Source organism: Erythrolamprus reginae, chromosome 5, assembly GCF_031021105.1.
Source record: "Erythrolamprus reginae isolate rEryReg1 chromosome 5, rEryReg1.hap1, whole genome shotgun sequence".
NCBI lineage: Eukaryota > Metazoa > Chordata > Lepidosauria > Squamata > Dipsadidae > Erythrolamprus > Erythrolamprus reginae.
In genome coordinates, this window is record NC_091954.1 from 98,591,640 (window position 1) to 98,614,305 (window position 22,666).

The 22,666-nt window shown below is 38.3% G+C and overlaps 1 protein-coding gene across 5 annotated transcripts in view; it reads right to left on the reverse strand.

Annotated features, from left to right (window-relative positions):
- WDR49 (WD repeat domain 49) overlaps positions 1-22,666 on the reverse strand; it is a 147,259-nt gene that overhangs the window by 28,718 nt on the left and 95,875 nt on the right. For all 5 annotated transcript variants that reach the window (XR_011559239.1, XR_011559240.1, XR_011559238.1 and 2 more), the window contains exons 11-15: positions 17,114-17,244; positions 13,650-13,748; positions 8,279-8,404; positions 3,993-4,180; positions 847-1,044 (exon numbers count right to left, since the gene is read on the reverse strand). Coding sequence is in view for 1 of the 5 variants with exons in the window: in XM_070753568.1 (XP_070609669.1) it covers positions 847-1,044; positions 3,993-4,180; positions 8,279-8,404; positions 13,650-13,748; positions 17,114-17,244 (742 nt within the window). In the remaining 4 variants the exon portion in view is untranslated. The remainder of the gene's footprint in view (positions 1-846; positions 1,045-3,992; positions 4,181-8,278; positions 8,405-13,649; positions 13,749-17,113; positions 17,245-22,666) is intronic.

A 22,666-nucleotide genomic window follows, 5' to 3' on the forward strand; every position in this document is an offset into this window, starting at 1 on the left:
TATCTCTATCTCCATCCATCCATCCATCCATCCATCTATGTATCTATGTATCTATCTATCTATCTATCTATCTATCTACATCCATCCATCTATGTATCTATCATCTATCTATCTCTATCTCCATCCATCCATCCATCCATCCATCCATCCATCTATGTATCTATCTATCTATCTATCTATCTATCTATCTATCTATCTATCTATCTATCTATCTACATCCATCCATCTATGTATCTATCATCTATCTATCTCTATCTCCATCCATCCATCCATCCATCTATGTATCTATCTATCTATCTATCTATCTATCTATCTATCTATCTATCTATCTATCTATCTCTATCTCCATCCATCTATTACTCAAAAAATAAAGGAAACACTCAATACATCCTAGATCTGAATGAATGAAATGTTATCACTGAATATTTCATTTGCACAACTATTCCATTTGCAAAACAGCATGTGAAATTGACTGTCAATCAGTGTTGCTTCCTAAGTGGATAGTTTGATTTCACAGAAATTTGATTTACTTGAAGTTATATTCTGTTTTTTAAGTGCTCCCTTTATTATTATTTTTTTGAGCAGTGTATATTTTTTTTTACAGAATGCTTTTATCACAGTTCTGGGAAACCTCTTATACTTAAATAATAATGACTTTTTGACTGTATGTTGTCACTGGTGGAGGGGTAATTGTTCTGCATATTGTGTTTTTTATTGCTGGTAAGCTGCCTAGAGTTGCTATGAGTGAGTAGGTACCAATTGAAAGTTTATAAATATATAAATGAAATACAAATGCAATGCTGAGAAAAACATGTCAGAATGAATGATAAATGTTCACATTTCTACCTGTCCAAATATCCCAAACGGAACGCCCGAAATGTCCATGAGAACAATGCTACGGTCTGTTGAAGAAGTCGCGATAAAAAGACAGTTGTTTTGCCAACAAGACTCTAGGCTAGTGATGCAATCTTCATGTGCCTGAACTGATCTTAGTAGAGCAGGTGGTTGTGTTGTGAAGTTTTCTCCCAGAGCAAGACAGTAGTCCTGATGGAGAGCAAGGAGGGGGGGGGGAGAGAAATAGGAGAAACATAAGTACACCAATAACTTTAGTTTTAGTTTTTAACATTATTGTCAATTCAAAGTAGGTTAAGAAGTGTCATGTAATATGTGGGCAATATATAGAAATAGTTAGTAAGGCTACATAGATTTATTCTGTTCATTTTGGCAGTATTCAGATAAACCACGGTGGCATCATATAGTCCTTAGATTAATTTAAATACAGTGGTACCTCTACTTAAGAACGCCGCTACTTAAGAACTTTTCTAGATAAGAACTGAGTGTTCAAGATTTTTTTGCCTCTTCTTTTTTAAAAAATATCTTTATTAATTTTCACTAAAAAGAAAAACAGGACAAACCTACATTTAACATATATTTAGGGCTACAATTGCCCCACTTATTGTAGAAGTCTTTCTAATACGGAAAAAGAATACACTAAGAATTTGCTAATTCAACATAGTAATTTGAATGAAAAGAAGATTTTTTGTTTTTATGTAATTCAACCATTAATAACTGTAATTATAGAAAAATAAACTATTTTAATACATTTACATGCTTTCAGGTCATTTGAATTTTTATTTTATTTTATTTCCATTTTCTACTTAAGAACCTGAGCCCAGAAAAATTTCCCAGAAAATTTGAGTGCGGCACGCAGGCCCGGCCAGTTTCCTGCCATTCCCCCTTTAATCCTGGCCATCTCTGGCTTTTCTGGGCTGCCAGAGGAACCTTTCAGTGGTGCTTAAGGAAGCTTTGGCAGTCCAGAGTGAACAAAGCATTTTCCTTTCTCTGGGGCGCTTGGAGAGGGAATAAACCTCTGCCAGCATCCAGAGAAAAGAAACGCTCCCTTCGCTCTGGGCAGCGACTGTCCTCCTCCTCTTCTTCCTCCTCCTCTTCTTCCTCCTCCTCCTCCCACCCAAATTCCGATCTTTTATTTCTTTCCTAATGGGTTTGCACACATTATTTGTTTTTACATTGATTCCTATGGGGAAAATTGCTTCTACTTACAAACTTTTCTACTTAAGAACCTGGTTACGGAACGAATTAAGTTCTTAAGTAGAGGTACCACTGTATTTACATGGCCCCATATCCTAACAGTGTATATATGAATATAGTCGCCTATATTGTAGCTATGGCAATTGGCAAACATGATTGATCACTGAACTCCTTGGAGAGCAACAACTGAATGGAAAGATCTATGTTATCAGCTATGCTGAGAGCTGCTGTATTCAAAAGAACATGAATCAACGGCATCAGAAACAGGCATTTGGTTCAGCATCCTTTTCCATTAGTGTCCAGGTGAATCTAAGAAACCCCAAATTAAGACAATTCTTTTGTCTGTTTGCTTTGTTTGTACTTGGAAATCATTTCTGGTTATTTAATAGCCAACGTCTACAGAACATGGAGGTTCCATAATTCATAATTACTCAGAAACACTTCCTCCCAGAATGTATATCCCACTTTTATTACTTTTGTAAAAAAAAATATCTTGAATCTGATTCTCAGTCTCCCTCTTATTTTACCCCCAACAACAACCATTTTAACAATTCCATTTCAAACTCAACAAAAAGTATATAATGTGGCATTCACATAAAGTAGAAATATGCCTCTTGCATACAACTCTATACATCAATTTTTCTTCATAGTTATGACTTGACATGCAAAATACAGAGCTGTAGGGTAAAAAATATGCATGCAAAGGATGCATGCTTGATGGGTGTGTAAAGAGAGATGCTATACAGTGTGTATGATATTTGTTGTGGGCTTGCTCACCTTTTGGACTTCTTCATACGTATAATGTCTGAATAAGATTCAGAAGTCATGTTCATAAAAACTTGGCCTGGTTTTATTTTAGTATGATGTGTAACTAGGGAGGGGCAACAGCCACCATGGCGTGGAATGCAGTACCACCTGCAAAAACAGAGCTGTGTGTGCAACTCCATCAGTGCAGTCCATGCATGCACTGTGCATGTGAAATTCGACTTCTGCGCCTGTGCAGCAGCCAAATCTCACCACCCCAGCCAGCATCAACAGCACTTCCCAAGCTCTGGCCACATGGCCTGCTGTGGTCTCCTACACCACAGGCATCTCTCAGAGCAGTGATGGCAGCTGCCCCGAGAGAATCATGGCCTTTGGGAGTATAGAGCTAGAGGCCCGGCCTGGCACCGCTATTGGCGGAGCCCGAACCCATACAAATCTACTGTTGCTCGGAAGGTGAGGGAAACAGACACAGTGTCCCCCCGCCGAGCGAGATCCTACCTCCTCCTCACCCACTTCTGCACAGATTGTGGTTTGGAATGGAACAAGGGAGGGGGCGGGCGGAGTCAGTCTTATTTGTGCAGAAGCATTGGAGGGAGGATGGCGGTCAGCAGAGGGGCGCTCTATCTATTCCCTTCATCCTCCACTGCTGCAGTCTTTTCGCCACGTCCGGGCTCCTCAACAATTTATTGAAAGGGCCATGGGGTGCCGCCCATTATTATTATTATTATTATTATTATTATTATTATTATTACCATTACCATTACCATTATATCATTATCATTATTATCATTATTATCATTATTATCAATATTATTATCATCATTATTATTATTATTATTATTATTATTATCATCATCATCATCATCATCATCATCATCTATCTCTATCTCCCCCATCACAGCTTCAGCAGGCCTGGCTGTGGCAGCCCTGAAGACGCTCCCAAATTGGCTTCAGGCCTGATAGGAAGGTTGTCGTAATGACTAGTACTTGAATTTGATCAGGGAAACATACGTTCAAATCCCGAGCCGTGACCAAGAACTGAAACACATAGAAGTTGTTTTCTAAAAAATCCTGAGAAATTGTATTACGATCTTAAAACTATATGTTCCACATAAGGAGCATTATGTGTATTGCTTGCTTCAATTCCATTAAGTCAATACAGAAATCCTTCCTCTTACCTCTATGTGCCATATTTTTAGACATCCAACCAGATCGGCTGTGATGAGGTACTGGTTTCGTTTTTCTGTTGTCATAATAATAGATCCCACTCCGCTGTGAGCTTCAAATTCTGCTAATAGCTTGCTTCTTTGTGTATTCCAAAACCGGACCCAACCTACACCTCCACAAGAGACAAGGTTGGCTCCACCTAAAATAGGAAGACAAGGAGGCATAAAAAAAATAGGTCCATGATGCTTGGCTCAATTCAATGCATAAAAATAGATTATTTGACTAGCCTAAGCCCATCGGGCTGCTTGGACCTTGGTTTGGTGCATCTCTAGACTGCTACAGTAATTCCGAGAGAGGGCAGGAGAGAGAGGGGGAGGGAGAGAGGGTGGGAGAGAGGGCGGGAGAGAGAGGGGGAGGGAGAGAGGGTGGGAGAGAGGGCGGGAGAGAGAGGGGGAGGGAGAGAGGGCGGGAGGGCGGGAGAGAGAGGGGGAGGGAGGGGGAGGGAGAGAGAGCGGGAGAGAGAGCGGGAGAGAGAGTGGGAGAGAGAGGGGGAGAGAGAGGGGAGGGAGAGAGGATGGGAGAGAGAGGGGGAGGGAGAGAGGGCAGGAGAGAGGGCAGGAGAGAGAGGGGGAGGGAGAGAGGGCGGGAGAGAGGGCGGGAGAGAGAGGGGGAGGGAGAGAGGGCAGGAGAGAGAGGGGGAAAGAGAGGGGGAGGGAGAGAGGGCGGGAGAGAGAGGGGGAGGGAGAGAGGGCGGGAGAGAGGGTGGGAGAGAGAGGGGGAGAGAGGGGGAGGGAGAGAGGGCGGGAGAGAGAGGGGGAGGGAGAGAGGGTGGGAGAGAGAGGGGGAGAGAGAGGGGGAGGGAGAGGGGGAGGGAGAGAGGGTGGGAGAGAGAGGGGGAGAGAGAGAGGGAGGGAGGGAAGAAAGGGGGAGAGAGGGGGGTCATTGGTTTTGTCCCATGAATGTACTCTATTCCATTTGTTCTATTTGTGCAAATATTTATAAGATTAAAACCTTAATCTTGAAGTCTTCCTCTTACATGTTCTTTCTGAGAATAGTAAAATAAAATTATGCATTTGGTTTAACTTTCTAAATGCAGTAGTTCTTTTTTCATCATGAGCCGTTTTTATTGCAAGGGAAGTTTGCTAGATGGGCGTTGTGTGGCTTTTAGTCTTCATTTTAATACTGCAGCTTTCCACCAGCAGTGAAATATGCAGCAATCCTTTGCCTTCTCACACCGAGAGAAGCTATCACAGTAAGAAATTAAGCCTTAGAAACATATTTCCCCGATTTTTTTTATTTTCTATTTACAAAACCTGTACACGGCACTGTAAATCTTCATATAAATGGTTTTTACTTTGGCAAAGAAAAGTTCCCCTTGTCAGTTTTATGTACTTTATGGGCACCAAAGAATCCTAAATAATTCTTAAAGCAACAGATTTCTCAAATCATTGGACATAAATCTGCAAAAAGATTCCAATTTACCTTAGAGGGAAACAATGATATTTTCATTCAAAAAACATCTGGAAAAAAAACCTGGCTGCGAAATTACTTTGTTTTCTGAAGATTAGTTGCAGCAAAGCTCTCAACTGGACCGAAATTCCATCATCATCTTGCAAAGCTATTCCAACTTAGAGAGGCATAAATCAATATTTATTTACTTAGACAATCTCTGGGTAACCAGTCTTTCATCATAGATTTGCTCATATGGAATGTACCTTTTATATCAAACACAATTTAGTTCTGAATCAAATAAAAAGAAAACAAATGAACAACCTGCTTAGAAATATTTATATATTTTGGTAAGTGATAACATTAATTTTGGGAGAAGGTTAATTCCAGAAATAGGGGGGGGGGGTGAATTTCATTAATTATCAAAATGAATGGATTTGTTATGTTTGTGAAGATCTAGGACAAAGTAAGGAGGTTTTAATATTTTTAAAAACTAACTTTTGGGATGAAAAATATAGGAACTGTGAGGAGGATTGAAAATAAAAATGTTACGACTTCATTGTACAAATTCACAAATCTGAATCATAATTCAGAACTGAATAAAAAAGTCCAGATACATCAAAAGACAAGGACAAGTGTGATTGTTCATCTGTTTCATCATCAAAGTCCTTTATTCATCTGTCTGAAACCTCTGCGGTCCTCACTAATCTGCCCTCTTTTTAAAATTTTAGTTAGATAATTTATCACCTTACTCCAAGGAGCTTTATATGGTCTTTGCCTTACAATCACAATCAGTGGTGGGATTCAAAAAAATTTACTACCAGTTCCGTGGACATGACTTGTTGCGGGTTGTGTGGCATAGTTGGCGTAGCTTGGTGGGCATGGCAGGGGAAGCATACTGTAAAATCTCAATTTCCACTGGTGCACCAGAGGAAGGAGGGTGTTTGCCCAGGTCCACCTGGTGCACCAGTTGCGGCACTATTTGGACAGGGAATCTCTGCTCACAGTCGCTCATGTCCTCATCACCTTGAGGTTCCACTACTGCAATGCTCTCTACATGGGGCTACCTCTGAAGAGTGTTCGGAAACTCCAGATCGTGCAAAATGTGGCCACGAGAGCTATCGTGGGGCTTCCGAGATTCGCCCACGTCTCGTCAACACTCCGCAGACTGCACTGGTTGCGGATCAGTTTCCGGTCACAATTCAAAATGTTGATAATGACTTATACAGCCCTACATGGCATCAGGCCAGAATACCTTCGGGGCCGTCTTCTGCCGCATGAATCCCAGGTCCCACAGAGTTGGCCTTCTCCAGGTCCCGTTGACTAAACAATGTTATCTGGTGGGCCCCAGGGGAAGAGCCTTCTTTGTGGCGGCCCCGGACCTCTGGAATCAACTCCCCCCGGAGATCAGAACCGGCCCCACCCTTCTTGCCTTTCATAAGTTACTCAAAACTCACTTTTGTCACCAGGCATGGGGTAACTGAGCTACCCCTAGGCTATTATAGGTTTGTGTATGGTATGACTGAGCTGTATTGTTTTAATGTTATGGGTTTTAGATGTTGTTTTAATGTATTGGATTTGTTATATTGTGAGCCGCCCTGAGTCCTCGGAGGGCGTACAACTCTAATAAGTAAGTAAGTAAGTAAGTAAGTAAGTAAGTAAGTAAGTAAGTAAGTAAGTAAGTAAGTAAAAACAAACAAACAAACAAACAAACAAATAAGGTTATCGCAAAATCCCCATTTCCTCCTGATCAGCTTGGACTCAGGAGCAGAGACTAGATGGGGGTGGGGCCAGTCAGAGGTGGTATTTACCTGTTCTCTGAAATAAAACTTCCACTATTGGTTGCCCAGGACTGGTCAGAACCTCCTGAAACCCACCCCTGATCACAATTGGGACCAAGTTTTCCATCACGAAGCAAGGTAGTTACTAAGTGATTTTAATCATTTTTTGCCACAGTATTTAAGTGAATCACTGTAGTTTTATTAAATGAATCACATAGTTATCCCCCATTTTCCCATTGACTTTGCTGAAAGGTAGCTGGGAAGGTTGCATATGTATCAATCAAGAAGCTACAACCTCTTGGTTAATACATGCCAATGCCAAGCACCCAAATTTAGATCATACAACTATTTACTGACCCCTGACATCCTGGACACAAACTGTTTCAACTCCTACCCTCAAAACGTCGCTACAGAGCACTGCACACCAAGACAACTAGACACAAGAACAGTTTTTTCCCCAAACGCCATCTCTCTACTAAACAAATAATTCCCTCAACACTGTCAGATTTTTACTAAATCTGCACTTCTATTTCTACTAGTTTTTTCTCATCATTCCTACCATCCTTTTCCTCCCACAAAGGACTGTATGACTGTAACTTGTTGCTTGTATCCTAAGATTTTTATTAATATTGATTATTTGACCACTATTTGCTTATTTGACCACTATTACAATCATTAAGTGTTGTATCACATGATTCTTGACAAATGTATCTTTTTCTTTTATGTACACTGAGACCATAAGCACCAAGACAAATTCCTTGTGTGTCCAATCACACTTGACCAATAAAATTCTATTCTATTCTATTCTATTCCTTGAAATGCAAAAACCAGTCATTATTTACTTCAGTGTCACTGTAACTTTGAAAGGTTGCTAAACAAATTGCTGTAAATTGGGGACTGCCTGCATCAGGTTGATTCAATCTTCCATCCTTCCAAGGTCAGTAAAATTAGGACCCGGGTTGTTGGGGGCAATATATTGACACTGTAAACCACTTATAGGGCAAGTCACTATGAAGCAGTCTATAAAGTCTAAATGCTAATGCTATCAGAAAGGACTTATAGTTTACCTGTGGCTGAGATATTTCTACTCTCTAAGAAGACAAGTCTAGTTATGGCATTGCAGTTTTCAGCTTCAGGATTAGCTGCAGACCTCATGTGTTTGTCAGATGTTTTGTTCTGTAGCATTTGAGAACCTGTGGGGAATAATTTAAAAAACAACCTGATTAGTGTATATGAAGGAGAGGGGAAGCCAGATTTCATGGTGCCAACAATGAGCATGATGTCAAATACAAAAGAAAAATTAGAATATCATGCAAAAGTTCATTTATTTCAGTAATGCAACTTAAAAGGTGAAACTTAATGTTCTGTCGGGCTCTCTGGTAGACTCCTCCCAAAAATTCACAGGTACAAATTTCACACACACACACTTTTGAAAATTCAAAACAATGTTCTTTATAATGAAAAGTCACTTAAGCTAAGCCTCTTTTGGTATAGTAAAGAGCACTGGTCTCCAAACAACCTGGTAATTTGTACAAGTCCCTTATCAGTTCTGTGATACTTAGCTTGCAGCTGTGATGCAATTCACAGTCCTTCTTCTTTCACAAAGTGAAACACACTTTGCTCTGGTTTAGTTTCAAAGCGGGGAAAAATCAGCACACAAAAGGTCAAAGTCAGTAAAGCAGGCACAAAACACAACGATCAGATAATCCTGCACAATGGCCAAACCCACAGGCTGCTATTTATAGCAGCCTCACTAATTACCACAGCCCCACCCAACCACAGGTGGCCTCATTTTCTTTGATAATAATCTCTCAGTTGTTGTTGCCTATGCATCGCTCTCCGCATGTGTGGCTGTATCATTAACTCTTGTTCTGAATACAAGGAGGAGCTAGATAATTGATCTCCTTCTGAGCTGTCTGCCACACTCTCCTCCTCCCTGCCACTCATGTCTTCTCGGTCAGAGGAGCCTTCATCATCAGATTCCACCAGGGGTAAAACAGGCCTGAAACATGTGGATGTCTCCCCCACATCCACAATCCTTGGGGCAGGAGCTGGGCCAGAGCTAACCACAACACTTCATATATAAGAGATAGTCATTACATGAAAGGCAAAATAGTTCAAGTCATGATTTATCATAATTGTGATGATCAAGGCACACAGCTCATGAAAACCCCAAATCGACCATTTCTTAAGGGAGTACAAAATAAATATGAGGTATACCACAATATATACTGCTCCAAAAAATAAAGGGAATACTCAAATAACACATCCTAGATCTGAATGAAAGCAATATTCTCATTGAATACATTGCTCTGTACAAAGATAAATGTGCACAACAGCATGTGAAATTGATTGTCGATCAGTGATGCTACCTAAGGGGACAGTTTGATTTCACAGAAGTTTGATTTACTTGGAGTTATATTGTGTTGTTTTAAGTGTTCCCTTTATTTTTTTTTGAGCAGTGTATATAGAAACATTGGGGACTTTTAAAAAGCAGTCTAATTAAGTCTACAGACCTTTAAAACTGGCTCTAAAATTATATGATCTTATCTATTGGCTTTTGAGCTAACTTGGACAGCAGGTTGTTTTGATTACATTTTGATCTAGTTGGGTAAAGACTGTGGCTCCTTATGGTGTTATATTTCTGTATTTTACCATGCCCAAGATCCACACGGCTTATTTTTTAATATATATGAGAACTTTGGTGCTCTCCAAGGGATTTTCTATTCATTTCTTCAGCTTTCAAGCATTATAGCTTTTGTGATCCATGGAGAACTGATCTCTAAGCCTGTTCAGTTTCAAAAGGATATGGACGGGCAACATGGGAGTGAAATAAGAATGTCAGAAGAGAAGTAAAATCCCCAAATCTTTCTGGGTGTAAGAACAATTTATGTGGGTTTTTGGTTCCCAGACTACAAGAGATCTCAGCACAAGTAATTATGCTTATACTGTTGAGATAAAATAGTATCTTAATTAGGCCCTTAGTTAAGCTTCTGGGATTTTTTTAAAGGGAAAAGTATTCAGCTCCTTTAGCTTTCTTGTTTCTGTAAAAGGAAAGAAGCTGAAAGTTATAATTTAAAGACTGACAAGTTCCTACTATAGTGGTATAAATGTAAAATTAGTAGAATGTTATTTGTGGGCTTGTCTCTCCATAAGGGGATTCCCCCATCCCACTAGGTTAGATAGGATGGGTGTGCTATGTAGTCATTTGATGGGGCCTTGGAGGTCTGGAGAGCAGATATCTTTCCAAGATGATTTAATTGGTTGTTTTCCGGCTCATTGCAGAAGTTTGCACAATCTGATCCTTGTAGTCTCATCAAGATACACATTTTTATGATCTTATAATTCTAACTTTTAAAAATGGCAACAATCAGAAAGCAACACTACTTTAGAATAGGGGACTGTAAAGAAAAGAATCCAGAAATAGAATAAGTTATCCCATTGCATTGTCCCCTCATTTTGATCCTAAAGTACAAAAAAAGTCAAATAATCTCCCTGGTCATATTGTGCCTCTATATGGGTTTTAATTAGAGTTAAATGGGAACTGATCATTGCTGAAATGTATTGCAAACCTACCTAACATGATAAAAATAAATGAATTTTTCATTCAGCTTAACTCTAGACATATCCATGTAATTTTCTTGTCAGCAATTTGGAAGTATTTTGTCATTATTTTATCCCATGACTGTTTTTGTTTTGATTTTTCCAGAGTAATCTATAGGCCTGCGATATTCTGGTGGTCTCCCATTCACTTAATGCTTGTTTTTTCTTTCTTTTTTTCAAGGCCAGCTTATTGTCACCACCACTTATATTCACAGAAACACACAGGTACCAGACAAGTTTCAAAGTAAATTTTTATACTGCATAATTATTAAGTAACAGGTGCTGAATATTGTATTTTATTCCATGTTTTGCTCCTTGTTTTTTCCCCCCTATCTCTTCATACTCCCTGGGATTTTGCAAAATAAAGTTTTATGTTTTAAGGCCATAAACAATCTCTTTAAGCTGTGGGTATGGCCCTGGGATCTTAGCAATGTTACTGCCAAACATCTATTTGAATGAGACAGAAGGGAAAGATTTTAAATATGTAGGGAAACATATATTAGACATTTTATGGATAATGTATAATGTTTTATTCTGGCACTTGGAAATTTTGATACGTTGCATTTGGTACCTCTTCAAAGACAAAACGTGGCTCTATCTTTCTCTCAAATGTGTACTGCAGTATATTTTTAGTCCTCTCCTTCTTAATATAAGAAAATTGCAGGTAATATAACACCAATTTAATGGGCTTCTGCATAACAAATATACTGAATCATCCAACGCTAGACAGGGACTGGCAGAGGTCATTTTAAATTAGGAATGCTCTACAGCCACCAAATTGCTCTCGGTTGGTTCATTACAGTCTTCATACACATTTTAGATCCTTAAGGGCTTAGACATCTTCTTCCAACATCATTATTTCAGCTCTATTCATAACAAAATGATTTTCTGGCATATCTTACTTTATCTAGTAAAGATTAGATAGCCTCCAATTTGTGTTGAAAGAAAGAAAGAAAGAGGGAGGGAGGAGAGGGGAGGGAGGGAGGGAAGGAAGGAAGGAAAGAGAAAGAAAGAAAGAAAGAAAGAAAGAAAGAGGGAGGGAGGGAGGAGAGGGGAGGGAGGGAGGGAAGGAAAGAAAAAGAAAGAAAGAAAGAAATAAGGGAGGAAGAAAGGAAGGAAGGAAGGAAAGAAAGAAAGAAAGAAAGAAAGAAAGGCTTCTCCTCTTGTGAGTGATACAAGTGCAGAAGATCAAGTCACTTTTTCTTACTATTCTGCCTTCTGCCTTATAGGCTATCCTGACAGCAAGATTTGATGAGATTAAAATTTATATAGCTGACCCTTTTTAAAATTGCCCTGCAATTTAAGGAAGGCAAGCTATTCTGTACTGTTAGTTGAAGATACATTTCTGTCCCTTCTATAACAAACTCTTCTCACCTCGCTGTCTTATATATGCGAGTTATTCTTCCATAATGGAAGCTGCGATTTGTAGAACGGGGAGCAATTATGAATTGCCTGCTGGCATGTTGGTTAATATATGATAACCATTAGTGTGTGAAGACTCAGCCAAATGAAATTTCTCAGGTTATGAACAGCCTCGGGGGGAGAGGCTGAGTTGCAAGGGAGCCCCCTCAAATTATTTATCATCTTGCACTTAAACAAGGCAGAAATTAAGGAAAATATTCCCTGCTGAAGATGGTAACGCAAAAAAACGCTGACATAGATACGACACAATAAACAGGAACAATCGTTTTCAATGTGATGGGGAATTAGCAAACAATCTATAAGGAACAGCCTGGTTGTTGCTGCCTTTTGTCACTCTGACAAGCAAAGGCATAAACAGTCTCCTAGCTGGAACTCATTAGTATTAATTTGAGAGATCAAAGTTTCCCTAGCCTGCTTGATCTCATAGAATGAGATAATTGCAACCTTGCTAGATTAAAAACAAATGATAATTTACCAAGCAGCAATATGATAGGAGACACATAGGATGTTAACTATACATACAGTATATAGCAGCTGCCCAGCTGCACTTGTATTTCTACTAGTTTTTCTCATCGTTCCTATCATCCTTTTTCTCCCACTTAGGACTGTATGACTGTAACTTGTTGCTTGTATCCTAAGATTTTTATTAATATTGATTGTTTCTTCATTGCTTATTTGACCCCTATGACAATCATTAAGTGTTGTACCACATGATTCTCCCTGCCTTCCGTAAACTCCTTAAAACCCACCTTTGCTGTCAGGCATGGGGGAACTAAAACACCTTCCCCGGGCATGTACAATTTATGCATGGTATGTTTGTGTGTGTGTGTGTTAGTATATTGGGGTTCTTTTTAAATTTTTTAAATATTTAAATTTATTTGGATTTCTTACGATTTGTTGTGTCTTGTTGTGAGCCGCCCCGAGTCTGCGGAGAGGGGCGGCATACAAATCTAAATAATAAATAAATAAATAAATAAAATGTATCTTTTTCTTTTATGTACGCTAAGAGCATATGCACCAAGACAAATTCCTTATGTGTCCAATCACACTTGGCCAATAAAATTTTTTATTCTATTCTATTCTACTACTATCTCTTGTCTCATGCCAATATGGACAATTGAGGGTATCAGTCACATGTCTTGAATAGCATGGTTCCAATTTCTAACAGTCTTGACCATTGTAATATGATCACTGATTATATAGCTCACAAGTGCCTCAGCTCAACTAATATAATTCAGCACCATCACTTAATGGACAGTTCCCCCAAATTATTTCAGTTTGGACTATTCCTTGCAGGCACCAACCTACAATAGAAAAGTTCAATGCAATGAAAGGTGAAGTCATTTGCTATTCCCCTTCCTATACAGTTTCTAAGCCTAAGAAAACCAATGTCCCATTATGATGCTCACTAACCTGAGTTAGACCTCAATGATCTTCCAGGATTGTAGGAAAGCTTCATGATGGCATTTTCAGTACTATTATTCCATACAACAATCTCACCATCAGAACTGCCTGAATTAAATCATAAAAGTAAATGCATTACCAAAAAAAATAGTATGCAAAGATAAATCAAAGATGAAAATAAGATTGAGAAGTGCTGAATGCTTCATGTTTTGGTGTATACAAAGATTATGTTCAGTGTTCTTAGAATGGCTGCAGTTTTCTATAAGAAAACAAAAACTGTATTACACAGAGGATTGCATATAACACGCTTACCCTAGTTACTGAATTAACTCATTTACTGGGTTCAGTCAACATAATGAACCCTAAACTGACCTTACAATTGGGTTCATACAACTAAACATAAGAAAATTAACAATATTCTAAATAGCCAAATTTAATATGTTGCAGAATGCAGGGTCTATATCTTTACCAATCAGGTTAAGAATGCTGTGAATCATCATTGTCATTAAACCATGATCTATGTATTGTTTCATGCAGTCTAATTTCACGCCCCATCTAATTTTTTTTCTAGTTTTCTTCATTATTAGTCAGGCCCTCTCCCTGTCTCCTTCCCCCCTCTCTCTACCTCTTTCTCTCTCTCTCTCTCTCTCTCTCTCACACACACACACACACACACACACACACACACATACACACACACACACCTTATTTAGGATCCCATGGCATGTACTTTTCTGTTTCTCCAGAAGGCATTCTGTTTGCAAAATAAGCACACAATGCAATGCAAAATTTATATTTAAATACAAATCAGATGAACAAGTGAATATATATAAAAAAGACTAGGTCAACTTAATGGTGTGATCCCTGATATCTTCTTTTGTCCTAGCAATTCAAGTTTAAGTTCATATACAGTGGCATCAAACCATTGATGGGATGGGATCCAGCAATAAAATAGACCCTTCTTCTCATTTTTATTTTATTTTTGGCAAATCCATTCTGGTGTGAAAAGAACCAGTAAAAAGTGCAAGTCCATTTTTATAACCTTGTATGAAGTCTTTGCATTAGAGTGGGGTAATTGTAGATCCCGCAAAAGAAAAGTAGTAGCAGAAAGTCAATATGGACAGTGATGACTTTATCAACATGTAAAAGATGTTAGTTCCTCCCCCCAACCATGCCCTACATCAGGTTTGTGTGTGTGTGTGTGTAGGTAAAGATGACTCTGTTGTTAATTATGAATAATTAATTTGATTAAACATTTGAACAAATCTGTGCTATGATATTAGATTACAGCAATGGGCTTTACATGCGACTTCCCCCAGAGACTCATCAAAACTTGCAAGTAATAAAAAATCTAGCAGCCCACTTATTAACTAGTGTTCATTGCATATTACACCTGACTAGTGGACTTTTCATTTTCTTCCAAAGATTACCAGGGGCAGTTCAAAGTGCTAAGCCTCATACAGCTTGATAAATTGACTTTAGTAGGAGTCCTCTTGCAACTAGAAGAACCTACCCAGCACATCCAATTTTTTCAGAGAAAAATAGCTGTTGAGGCAAGCAGGATTGACAGCCAGAGATGCAGTGGTTCAGTAGTGGTCTCTATCCAAAAGCCACTTTCTAAAATTTAAATCTTTTCCTTCTTTTGTTTTTATTTCTGAAACTTGCTTGCTTGTGGCTGTTCCATTTTTAATCCTTATTAAATTTAACTTGCTATGGACATTTTAATTGCTATGCTAGTAAACCCTAGGGAATTCTTGAAGATGTTGACAGGATACAAAATGATTATTGAAATAAAAAAAGTAAATTAAAATACTCATCCAATATTAAAGTGCTGTTAATTCAACTTCATAATAACTGAACCAATAACAGTCTCAATTGTGGTGAACACTGGGGAAAATCAGGTAAGAACGAATAGCTCAGTTCGCACAATATTTTAGATAAAAGAAATATAGCCACAGAGCCTGAAGTGTCCTGTGTTTATTTAATGAAATCAATCCTAAGTCTATCCAGACCACATTTGGGAGTAACCCTATAAAAATTTATTGAAGAATATTTTTAGTGATGTTAATTAATACTGATAAGAGGAGTCCAATAAGGATTCTCAGTCATCCAGGTAATGTTTGTCCCAAAGATACTTTTTCACGAAGCAACTGGACTTTTATTTGAAGATGTTTCACATCTCCTCCAAGAAGCTTCTTCAGGTCTGACAAGATAGTGGGGAATGAAAGATTTAAGGTTAATGAAGTCCTTGGAGGTTTATCTTGATCCTCTCCTGAGTAGGAGTCTCCTGATTTCTGTAGTTTGCAATTTTTTCTCTGGAAATCTCTTTCTACTCCCATACCATTCAAAGGGTGTTCATCCCAAACTATATAGCTAAACGTCTGTAGAGAGATTCTCACTCATTTGTATTTGTATTTGTATTTATTAGATTTGTATGCCGCCCCTCTCCGAAGACTCGGGGCAGCTAACAACAATATAAAAAGACAATGTAAACGAATCTAATATTAAAACAATCTAAAAAAACCCCCCAATTTAAAGAACCACTCATACATACAAGGAGGGTGGAGGCAACTCTGATATCTGGGGGGAGCTGGTTCCAGAGGGTCGGGGCCGCCACAGAGAAGGCTCTTCTTCTGGGTCCCGCCAAACGACATTAATTAGTTGACGGGACCCGGAGAAGGCCAACTCTGTGGGACCTAACCGGTCGCTGGGATTCGTGCGGCAGAAGGCGGTCCCCAAGATATTCTGGTCCGATGCCATGAAGGGCTTTATAGGTCATAACCAACACTTTGAATTGTGACCGGAAATTGATCGGCAACCAATCATCCAAGTCATGGTTGTCTCAACAATGCTTTTTTGAACTGGACTTTCTTGTTTTTTTCTTTGAAGAAGTTTCTCTTTTCATCCAAGAAGCTTCTAAACCTCCAAGTACTTCAATGATCCTCTGAAATGACCAGTTGTCTACAAGGAATATAAACCATTCCATTCCCCACTCTCCCGTCAGAGTTGGAAAAGCTTCATGGACCAGAAGCAAAAGGTCTTCAAAGAAAAAACAAGAAAGTCCAGTTGAAAAAAGTACCTTTGAGACTGATAAGAGGAGTAGAATGGGAAGAGGTTGAGATTCTAGTGTAGAACATATGCTTTCCATTTGAATGGATAACTAACATTTAAACGTTTATGATTTTATATAATAATATCCACTCTCATGTTTCTTAAAACTCATTTCTTTTATTTTTCTTTCATGTACGACCATCTAGAAAGAAATTTCACAGTACTCAGATTTCTCCGAGTTGGATGTTGAAGAGCATAATAGAAGGTCAGAGCCATAATTGTCTTATTGCATGATTTCATTTCTTCTTTCTATGTTTCAGGAGCAATTAAGCTCCACAAAATACAATAGATAACTTAGACCAGACAGCAGATCTAGTTCTACACTGAAGTGCCATTAGTTCAGCCATTAAACATTTCTCTACCTGTGACAAGAGTCTGTGGAGGTAAAAATGCTGCACATGAAATGTCATCCTTATGCTGAGCTCCTCCTTTCCATTCCGAAGGTTGGACAAGATACTGAGTCAAATTATTTAGGCGGAAAACCGTGATCAACCTAAAGATACGAACAAGCAGAAATGAAACCAATGAGTGGACCTTCTTGTTCCTCGGCTTTTTACCCCTTGCCTAAGGAGTAATAAATATAGAAAAAATATACATCCATTGTCTATCTGACAGTAGGCAGAGGAGAAGGAAATGATGGTAGAAGGGGAGATCCTGGGAACCATCTTTGAATGGAGAACTTGCTTATGTCAGTTTCCAGTTCTAACCTTCCAACCTAATTTATCTTGGTACTGTGGCTTATTATAAGGAAATATGCTGAGGATTCAACAGTCTCTTTTAATAATTTCTTAAGGGAGTACAAAATAAATATGAGATGGCATGGGGGAACTGAGATACTCTTTCCCCCTAGGCCGTTACAATTTTATGCATGGTATGTCTGATGTCTGTTTGGTTTTTATTATAATGGGTTTTTAATTGTTTTTAATATTGGATTATTATTATATGCTGTCTTATTATTGTTCTTAGCCGCCCTGAGTCTTCGGAGAGGGGCGGCATACAAATCCAATAAATAAATAAATAAATAAATAAATAAATAAATAAATAAATAAATAAACAAACAAACAAACAAACAAACAAACAAACAAACAAACAAACAAACAAATAAATAAATAAATAAATAAATAAATAAATAAATAAATAAATAAATAAATAAATAAATAAATAAATAAATAAATAAATAAATAAATAAATAAATAAATAAATAAACAAACAAACAAACAAACAAACAAACAAATAAATAGCTCAAAAAAGAGGGAACACTCAAATAACGCATCATAGATCTGATTAAATGAAATATTCTCATTGAATATTTTGTTCTGTACAACATTGAATATGCACAACGGCATGTAAAATTGACTGTTCATCAGTGTTGCTTCCTAAGTGAACAGATTGATTTTGCAGAAGTTTGATTTATTTGGAGTTATATTGTGCTGTTTAAGTGTTCCCGTTATTGTTTTGAGCAGTGTATATAAAAAGTTAAAGTTGATATATCCCTCAGAGTGCAAATACCTTGCCCTAGGAAGACTTTATATTCTTCAGCAACACAGTCAGCAAGTTAGCAAACAAGGGACACTTCAGAATATTATTTTCCTATTCAGATGTTACATCTTTTCTATCCTGCTCTAGGTAGTGGAAAGTTGGTCTCTGACAGAAAGTCACTTGAAGTGACCAGAAGTACAGTGTTCCCTCGATTTTCGTGGGTTCGAACTTCGTGAATAGTCTATACCACGGTTTTTCAAAAAATATTAATTAAAAAATACTTCACATTTTTTTCTATACCACGGTTTTTCCCGCCCGATGACATCATGCATCATCACCAAACTAATAATTTTTGCAAACAAATAACAAAAAATAATAATTATTGTTAATAAATAATTATGTTTATAAATATCAGGATCACCAAGTGTCTTATTCAATGGTGAGTACCAGTAATAATGGTGAGTAAATGGTTGTTAAGGGAATGGGAAATGGTAATTTAGGGGGTTTAAAGTGTTAAGGGATGTCTTGTGATACTGTTCATAGCCAAAAATGGGGTATTTACTTCCGCATCTCTACTTCGCAGAAATTCGACTTTCGCGGGCGGTCTCGGAACGCATCCCCCGCGGAAATCGAGGGAACACTGTATTTGAAATGTAGGTTTACAAGTGGCTGTTATGTATAAGCTGGGTTGACAAAATCAGAAATGAGGAGGTAATAAGACACTTGGGGAACTCAAGGGAAATCAGAAAAAAGAAAAACTTAGAATATTTTGTGACACCCTGAAAAATACAGCATACTTCACTTAATCTTCCAGAGAAAGATTGAAGGCAAACAAGGTTGAGGCAGAAAAACACCACCATGGCTTCAAAATTTAAGGGACTGGTTTCGATAAACCCAGCAGCTCTTTTTTGTGTGGCTGTTGATAAAAATAGAATTGCCAACATGATTGTCAACATCTGATGACAGATATAGCACAAGAAGAAGAGTCATCCCCTTGGATTTTCTCTTCGTCTTTCTCCATAGTCACAAACTATTCCATCCACTATTGTTACAAACTATTTGTTTTATTAACAGATGCCTTTGCAACGTTAAATGTTTTCATGTTTTAATTTTCTCCTCTCTTCTGCACTTTTGTTGCCGAAATTGTATGTTGCAAATCTCATTCTATATTTCTAAAAAAATAATCTATTGTTCAGTTACATTTCTTACTGCCAAATCATAATGGGAAATGTGTCTCCAATGCACCATACATTGTTCCTAACCAGAATAGTTGATGACACAGATAATTACTGCCCTAACCAATTCATAGCTTTGTTAAAATCTGCTCAAAAATTGATTAATTTAAAGGAAAAAGAAAATCCTTTATTTGAAAATGCAGTGGTACTTCTACCTATGAATGCCTCTACTTACGAACGTTTCTAGTTAACAACTGGGTGTTCGAGATTTTTTGGTCTCTTCTTAAGAACCATTTTCCACTTACAAACCCAAGCCTCTGAAACTGGAACTGGAAAAGGCAGAGAGAAGCCTCCATGGGGCCTCTCTAGGAATTTCCTGGGAGGAAACAGGGCCAAAAAGGTGGGGAGAACCCTCCGTGTTGCCTCTCTACTAATCTACTGGGAGGAAACAGAGCTGGAAAAGGCGGGGAGAAGCCTCCATGTGGCCTCTCTAGGAATCTCCTGGGAAGAAACAATGCCTCCGCCCTCCCTGTGGTTTCCCCACTCGCAGACATTATTTGTTTTCCATTGATTCCTATGGGAAAAAGTACTTCTTCTTACAAACTTTTCTACTTAAGAACCTGGTCATGGAATGAATTTTCGTAAGTAGAGGTACCACTGTAATAATATGGAAAATATGGGGTCTTTAAAAAAAACTATACTTTGGATGTATCCAGAAAAAAATGGTGCAGTTTTTAGGCAGCAGAGAAAAGAAGAGATTAATTATCTTTGAATTATAACTCATCTAGGCTGAATTCACAGAACATCCTAAATTATTACCTAGCGTATCTGCATTTGTCTTGGCAATTCAGCTATTGGGATTTCCAAACCATGCTTTATGACTTAAAATTGTTATATAAATCCAGCCACTTGTGGCATACCTTATAAACCAAAGCTTATCATACCAGATTTAATCCTAAAGTTAAAGAATTAGCTTTATTATTCAGTTATAAAAGCAACAAATTCTGTTGTAGCAGCTCAAGGACTAACAAATAACAAACTGTCTTTATTTTCAGTGTTATAAAATACTATATAAAAAGAAAACATTTAGGTCTTATACTCCCCCCCCCCCAAAAAAAATAATTTGAAATGATATGAAAATGTTGTAGTGAATGAGCAAATTGTGCTACTGAATTTTGGCAGTTTGCATCAACAGAGTGATGCACAATAAGAGCAAATCTGACCATTGCAAAACAAAGGACCAGGATTTCAAGTCTGGTTGTGTAAGGTATAATGTTGGGAGTAACGGAGTAGAGGGCTCTTCTAAGAAAGTATCTCGGGACACTTTCTAATGTATTTGTGTCCAATATGCAGTGTGGGTTCCAAACAGATGAGCTGTATTCAAAGATTGGTCTGGCAAATGTTTTGTATGCCCTGGTTAGTAGTGTGATATTACTGAAGAAGAACCTATGCAAGATTAGATTTGTTATTAGTGACATACCCTAATCCCAACCCATCAGAAGGATATGGCCCCAAACTATCAGGGAAGTTTAAAGAACAGGGAAGATTTTCAGAACTTGATTCATAAGGAAGCCAAGAAAAAGAGCAAATTTTATAACACTCTATCTCTCTTCCCCTTTTCGAATGCTCATCCTGGCTCTGGGATAATTAGTAAGAATGGGATGATGTTTGTATTTACATTATTGGAGAGGAAAGGATTATAAGAGAGTAAACAGACACACAATGGGGAATACAGTTTGAAAGGAATATATTTGTGCTGCTATTTGCTTAGAGCACTTCTGCTGTGAGCCATGAGGCACTAAGGAGGCAAACTAAAGTATCTCGTGTAAAACTGATTGCGATCTTGTCAGTGTCAGGCAACAGAGACAGCTGGCCATAAGGCTCTAATCAACTAATTAAGGTCACAGAGCTGAGCTTGTTAACTTGCAGTCAGCACTTTCCAGAGGTGCTTGAAAAAAGTACTCAGGAAGAAAGAGCTTGTTCAGGCAATCTGTCCATCCTTGTGATTGGGGTAGATAAATTATATATTTGGGTTTTAATTTCTTCAGTTTGCTTAAGGGGAAGTATGGGGCAGGCATTCAGAATAGGTTTCCTGTTGCATACCTAAAATCCCTGGCTGCTAAACTTTAGATAGATGCAAAAGACTTTATTTCAGTTTCAAGAAATAGGAGATGAACAAACCAAGTTATTTTCTATATCCCAAAATCTGTATTTTGGAAATCATCTTTTGAACTTGCAGAATAATCTCAGCTGAGATGTTTATCCTGAAATAAGGGTTTTATTGAGGGAGGTAAATTGGCCTTCATCACCACTTGTTTTTCTCTCTACTATATTCTGCAGTTAAATCATTTCAATATGTAGTACAGTGGTACCTCTACTTACGAACTTAATTCGTTTAACCCTTATTTCAGAAGTTTATCCTGAAATAAGGATTTCGTTGAGGGAGATAGGTTGGCCTTCATCACAGAACTAAATCATTTCAATATGTAGTAGAGTGGTATCTCTTCTTACTAACTGAATTCGTTCTGTGACCAGGTTCTTAAGTAGAAAAGTTTGTAAGAAGAAGCAAATTTTCCCATAGGAATCAATGTAAAAACAAATAATGTGTGCAATTGGGGAAACCACAGGAAGGATGGCGGCCCTGTTTCCTCTCAGGAGATTCCTAACCCCATGGAGGCTTCTCCTCGCCTTTTCCAGCACTGTTTCCTCCCAGGAGATTCCTAGAGAGGCAACACGGAGAGTTCACCCTGCCTTTTCCAGCTCTGTTTCCTCCCAAGAAATTCCTAGAGAGGTCCCACGGAGGCTTCTCCCGGCCTTTTCCAGCTCTCTTTCCTCCCAGGAGATTAGTAGAGAGGCAACACGGAGAGTTCTCCCCACCTTTTTCAGCCCTGTTTCCTCCCAGGAAATTCCTAGAGAGGCCCCACGGAGGCTTCTCCCTGCCTTTTCCAGTTACAGTTTCAGAGGCTTGGGTTTGTAAGTGGAAAATGGTTCTTGAGAAGAGGCAAAAAAATCTTGAACACCCAGTTCTTATCTAGAAAAGTCTCTAAGTAGATGAATTCTTAGGTAGAGGTACCACTGTATTTACCATGATCTTTATAGCCCAAATCTAGTCCAATTTTCCCATTCTCCATTTGGTTATGCCAGAATTAATGAAGAACAGTTTTTGCAGAAAAAAAGAACATCAGTTTTATGAGACTGCTGAGAAAATAAAGATTTTCAAACATAGGCTGAGCTCCTTTAATCCTGTCTAATCTACAGTTT